This window comes from Protomyctophum parallelum (genome assembly GCF_964188405.1).
Source record: "Protomyctophum parallelum genome assembly, chromosome: 23".
NCBI classification, from domain to species: Eukaryota; Metazoa; Chordata; class Actinopteri; order Myctophiformes; family Myctophidae; genus Protomyctophum; species Protomyctophum parallelum.
In genome coordinates, this window is record NC_139715.1 from 33,452,111 (window position 1) to 33,458,110 (window position 6,000).

At 46.0% G+C, this 6,000-nt stretch overlaps 1 protein-coding gene across 1 annotated transcript in view; it reads left to right on the plus strand.

Moving 5' to 3' along the window:
• LOC310854032 (uncharacterized protein) overlaps positions 1-6,000 on the plus strand; it is a 47,998-nt gene that overhangs the window by 16,815 nt on the left and 25,183 nt on the right. The window contains 5 exon segments of the mRNA XM_083758508.1: positions 1,206-1,451; positions 1,928-2,145; positions 2,342-2,444; positions 4,455-4,632; positions 5,528-5,682. Of these exon segments, the coding sequence (XP_083614634.1) occupies positions 2,048-2,145; positions 2,342-2,444; positions 4,455-4,632; positions 5,528-5,682 (534 nt within the window). The 5' untranslated portion in view covers positions 1,206-1,451; positions 1,928-2,047.

Genomic DNA, 6,000 nt, shown 5'->3' on the forward strand with positions numbered 1-6,000 from the left:
CGCGAAACTTAAAAAAGAAAAAAGATTATATCGGCCTACAGAAAAAATCTTAAAGACTATCTGTTACACAGAAAGCTAAAATGATTCAACACACCAGCACGCCAGAGACCAGAATACTTCAAACCCAAACAAATAGTTAAAAATAGAACTACAAAATGCATGTTGGAGATTAAACAACAGCCAGCACCAGCAACTGTGTTTATTTAATCACATGTGAAAAATGTGGCTTACAATATGTCGGAGAAACGAGTAAAACGATAGCTGCAAGGCTGAGACAACACAAATACAATATTAACAATGCAAAAAAGACAACTAAAAGGATTGTTCAACATTACATGGCTCACGGCATTGAAGCTCTAAAAGTATCTGGACTTCAACACAATCCCAACTGGACAGTAGGACAAAGACGTTTTAATGAAAAACAGTGGATTAAGAATCTCAACACGGATTTTCCTGGAGGTTTAAACATGCCAAAATATTAGACAAGTTGTTTTGATTTTGTACCAAAACTCCACAGCCATATACATGCTAAACACAGCCAACAATCAATGGAAATCAGACTTTGAATATAGGGGACAAATTAGCACATTCCACATCAAGCCGACCTGGGACACGAAGCAAGAGTGTACAGTGCACTGATGTCCCCTCAGTCAATAGTGGTGTTGTTGCTAATTGTGGAGAGTAATGGCTGCGTGTGAGATTGAACAGTCAAGCTATTCGTATCAATATACGGCTGTATCAACAAAATAATGATGTCATAGGTATATGGGGGCCTCATATTTGGTCTTGAAACGGGCCTCCAGATTCCTAAGGCCGCCGCCCCTTATTATATTGTACCATATTATTGCTGTCGTGGCCGTACCTTTTGTTGTAGAGCTACATGCTAATGGCGAATGACATGATTACATTTTGATCACGTCATCAAAATAAAACAGTAGGTTACGAAAGGTAAACCCCGGTTCTTTGACCAACCGGTTTCGTCTCTAAAATCAACGGAACCGAATACCGAGTATTCGGCTATTCGGCCGATTTCGTTTCCTGAAAGGTTTTGGTCAGTTTCCACCGGACAGCGACGACGTTGTTGTCAATGTATTGGTGGCGTTGTGTCGAATGTGATTTTATTTTGTTGCACCTGTAATCTGTATCATAACTGCTGGCCTGCGACGGAATCAATAAAGCATTTATCTTATCTTTTCTTATCTTAGGTCGTCCCCGACCTCCTCCCCTCATCCCCCTGTCCCCCTCCCTCCCCCCCTTCCCCCTCCCACACACAAACTCACCAACGAAAAAAAGGAAGAAGAAAAAAAGGGCGTCCGTGACGTTGAAGCCAAGTCCCAGCAGAGGCCCCGCCTTCTCCCAGCGAGGCCCCGCCTTCTCCCAGCAGAGGCCCCGCCTTCTCCCAGCGAGGCCCCGCCTTCTCCCAGCGAAGCCCCGCCTTCTCCCGACGAGAGGTAGGCCTGTCGCAATCGCAATGCTTTGAGATAGTGGCATTAATTATTTTCATCCTAATGTTTTTCATGACAACATTTTTTTTTTCTCCAGACATTTTCAAACATTTTCCTAAAATCCCGGAAATGGCTGATCTACAATGCGTCACTTTCGTGACACGTGAGCTTGTAGATCAGCTATTTCTACCATTTATTTTATTCTCTTTTCTTTTTAAACGTATAAGATTATGAAATGTGTTAGTAATTTCTTTGTATATTTTAGTTATCTGTCATATTTGTGATTTTTCTAAAATAGAAGATCTGCTATTTTTCAATAGCTAAAGTATAACATAATCCGTGAAACAACGGCAGGGTTCAATTATATTCATTATGTTGCGATGATGACCAACGCCAAAAACTCAATCAAATGGTCAATCGCCAATTATTCGTGTGACAATTAACCGTCCACTTAAAATGGACCTAATGGTGACATCACACAGCGCTAGCCGCCTCATTGGACGCCGAGAGAGAAGGAAGCGTGTCCTGCACGCTGACGCGCTGATCACATGACCCTGCTGAGGCGCCAAGGAGGAGGCGTGGTCTGAACCACACGGGAAGACATGAATGGAGGAGACCAGAGGCCCCGCCCCCTGCCCGTCCAGGTGCCCATTGGCTGGCAGAGGAGGGCGGAGCCAGCCGGAGCAGTGGCCTATATAAGGTAAGATGCGGGTTGTGCAAGGATGCGCTGTGATTGGCCAGTCGCTGTGATTGACAGCCTAACCCTAACTTTTGTGTGTGTGTGTGTGTGTGTGTGTGTGTGTGTGTGTGTGTGTGTGTGTGTGTGTGTGTGTGTGTGTGTGTGTGTGTGTGTGTGTGTGTGTGTGTGTGTGTGTGTGTGTGTGTGTGTGCTTCAGTCCCAGTGGGTCAGTACTGAGCAGTCTGGACCAGGTGAAGAGCTACCTGCTGACAGATGGAACGTGTAAATGTGGCCTGGAGTGTCCACTCATACTGAACAAGGTACTGAGGATGCTCCTCTCCTCTCCTCTCCTCTCCTCTCCTCTCCTCTCCTCTCCTCTCCTCTCCTCTCCTCTCCTCTCCTCTCCTCTCCTCTCCTCTGCCTGTCTAACCTGGGGGTCCCAGAGATAGAAATGTAATTTACAATTTAGGCATTTATCAGACGCTCTTAATCCAGAGTGACTTACATTAAGCAAGAACAAAAAGCATGGCAATACATCACATAAAAGCATTTATCATGAAACATGCGTAAGCTAAGAAAGTAACAGTGGAATATCTATATAATGAAACTATACATACACTATACATATAAACTATACATATTTACTACTATGCTATACATATGTACTATGGCGTGCTATGACTACATACAATGCAATTATAGTGCTGTCTACATAACATGCTATAAGTCTGTGTCAACAGAAATGCTATCTAAGGGCGTAGGGTAAGTGCTTTGGGCCATGATGGAGTCTGAAAAGGTGGGTTTTCAGGCTACGGCGGAAGATTGGGAGTGATGCTGCAGTTCTGACTGCAATGGGCATTGCATGGAAAGTGCATTCCACAGTTTTGGAGCCAGAAGGGACAAGAGTTTGGGACGTGTGGAGCGTTGTCCCGGCGTTTTTAGTGAGGGTACTTCCAGCTTCCCTGCGTTGGCTGATCTGAGTGCGCGGGAGGGTTTGTAGGGTTCAATCATACTTGCAAGATATGGGGGAGCCATACCTTTGGTTGCTTTGAATGCCAGCATCAGAGTTTTGTATTCTGTGCGGGCAGCGACCGGGAGCCAGTGGAGGGAGCGGAGCAGGGGGAGACGTGAGAATTTTGGCTGGTTGAAGACCAAGCGAGCTGCGGCATTTTGGATCAGCTGGAGAGGCTTAAGTGCACATGCTGGTAGGCCAGTAAGGAGGGAGTTACAATAGTCGAGTTTTGACAAGACTGTTGTCTGGATTAGGAGCTGGGCTGATTCCTGGGTGAGGAACGGTCTAATTCGTCGTATGTTATAGAGTGTGAACCTACAGGATCGAGTGACAGCTGTGATGTGAGCTTTGAACGAGAGCTGACTGTCCAGGACAACACCAAGATTCCTGGCTGTTGGGACAGACGTTACCAGGGCGTTGTCTACGGAAATAGTTAGCTCCCGCATAGGGCAGGACTTAGCTGGGAAGAAGAGAAGCTCAGTCTTGTCTGGGTTCAGCTTGAGGTGGTTGGAGGACATCCACTGTGAGATGTCAGCCAGGCATGCAGTGATGCGCTCTTCCACCTGAGTGGCAGAGGGGGGGAAGGATAGAAACAGTTGTGTGTCATCGGCGTAGCAGTGATAGGATATATTGTGAGCAGAGATAATAGTGCAAAGGGATTTAGTGTACAGTGAGAAAAGGAGGGGACCAAGTACAGATCCCTGTTCGGGGGGATGATAACAGACCTTTCCAGGAAACCTGGTAGGTCCGGTCGGTGAGGTAGGAGGAGAACCACTTTAGTGCCGTTCCACCGATGCCTAGATCCGCTAGGGTGTCTAGGAGCAGCTGGTGGTGCACTGTGTCAAATGCTGCTGATTTAATGGGGGTCCATATCCATAATAATAATAATAATAAAACTTTATTTGTATAGCACCTTTCATGACATCAAATGCAGCTCAAAGTGCTTTACAGAACAATGGAGAATAAAATAAAAGCAAAGCATAAAAGAAAAGCAAGGCAACGACATTAAAAAACAAGCAGTAATGCAATACAGTGAGGACATGAATAAGATCACTTAAAGGCAATGTTGTAGAAGTGGGTCTTGAGCTGAGCTTTAAAAATGTCTACAGAGGCTGCCTGACGAAGGTACAGAGGGAGCTTGTTCCATGCCGATAGGCTAATGCATGTCAAACTGGGGGTCCTTGAAATGAAAGGGTTGAGAATCACTGCTCGAGACGTAAAAATCTATTCTCATGGGGTCCCTGGCATATCTTTTCTCATGGGGGTCCACAGGCTAATTTGGGGGGGGTCCTTGACATCACTGTGACCGTGTGTCCAGGTGTTCCTCTTTGACCCCGGGGCGGCGGTGAAGCAGAGGACGGCGGAGGACGTGGCGGCTGATGACGACGTCACCAAGCTGTGCATCCACAAGAGGAAGCTTCTGGCCGTGGCCTCGCTGCACCGGAGCCTGGAGACACACCCCTCTCTGGCACTGGCCAATCCCGGAGCCCACACAGGTCATTATAATGATGAGACACACCCCTCTCTGGCACTGGCCAATCCCGGAGCCCACACAGGTCATTATAATGATGAGACACACCCCTCTCTGGCACTGGCCAATCCCGGAGCCCACACAGGTCATTATAATGATGAGACACACCCCTCTCTGGCACTGGCCAATCCCGGAGCCCACACAGGTCATTATAATGATGAGACACACCCCTCTCTGGCACTGGCCAATCCCGGAGCCCACACTGGTCATTATAATAATCAGACACACCCCTCTGAGACTCTGGCCAATCCCGGAGCCCACACAGGTCATTATAATTATGAGACACACCCATCTCTGGCACCGGCCAATAGTGGAGCCCACACAGGTCATTCATTATATTGTTTTATGGATTGTGATTGGTCCATCTGTGACGTCCGGGAACGTCTATAGAGCGCCGCAGTCCCGCCCCCCCCTCGAGAGACCCGGAAAAGAAATCCCTGTTAATTTTCCTCATAGACTTTTCATAAAGTATTTATTTAAAGACGTTTACGCCGCGGACAAAGACAATCATGACAAACACAAATATTCTGGCCAAACAAAGGATTAGAAAATAGTTGTTTTTCTTCTTTGTAATGATTTGTTTGGTCCAAAATATTGTGTTTGTGTTTGCATGATTTGTCACGACAAGAGTTGGCTTCATACGACGCTTAAAAGGTATTTAAATAAATACGTTTTGAAATGTCTGGCCTGGCGCCATCATGAAAGGGGGGACTGCGACGCTCTATTGCCTGTCACAGTCACTGTGTTAACGAGTTATTTGAATGACAGCAGAATACACGTTCAGAAGCATCTCTCACTCCTTGAATAGTTTTGGAAGAAAATATGAAGGTATTTTTTCTCCCTTTGTGGTGTTTTTAAAGGTGCGACGGTCCCGTCTCATTCCACACGGGTCAGAACACACGAGGGCCTGGCCGTCGCCTCCTCCTCCTCCTCCTCCTCCGCTCCCGACCAACAGAACCCTTTCAAGATGATTCTGTCTGCAGCAGCGCAGCAGCAGCGGTCCTACCCCCCCCAGGTAGGCCTGTCACCAGCACACAGTTTAGTTGACGATTCATTGTCTCTCAAATAAACGGAAACATCGAAACGTTGTCGCTTATTACTTGTACCCTGTTAACAAATTAAGGGCCTAAATTGTCTGAGCTGCTCCAGTGCCTTATTTTCTCAAAGTTTTTTGGCATTGGAAATTGGAACATTATTTATGAATAATAATTACATGTCTGTTTGCCTTTTAGGCTTCGTGATAAAAGATAAAAAGCGCACAGGGCAGATATGAGAAATAACTGTAATATTCCAATACATTTTTTATAAATGTTATACTTAAAAAAAAGTTAAA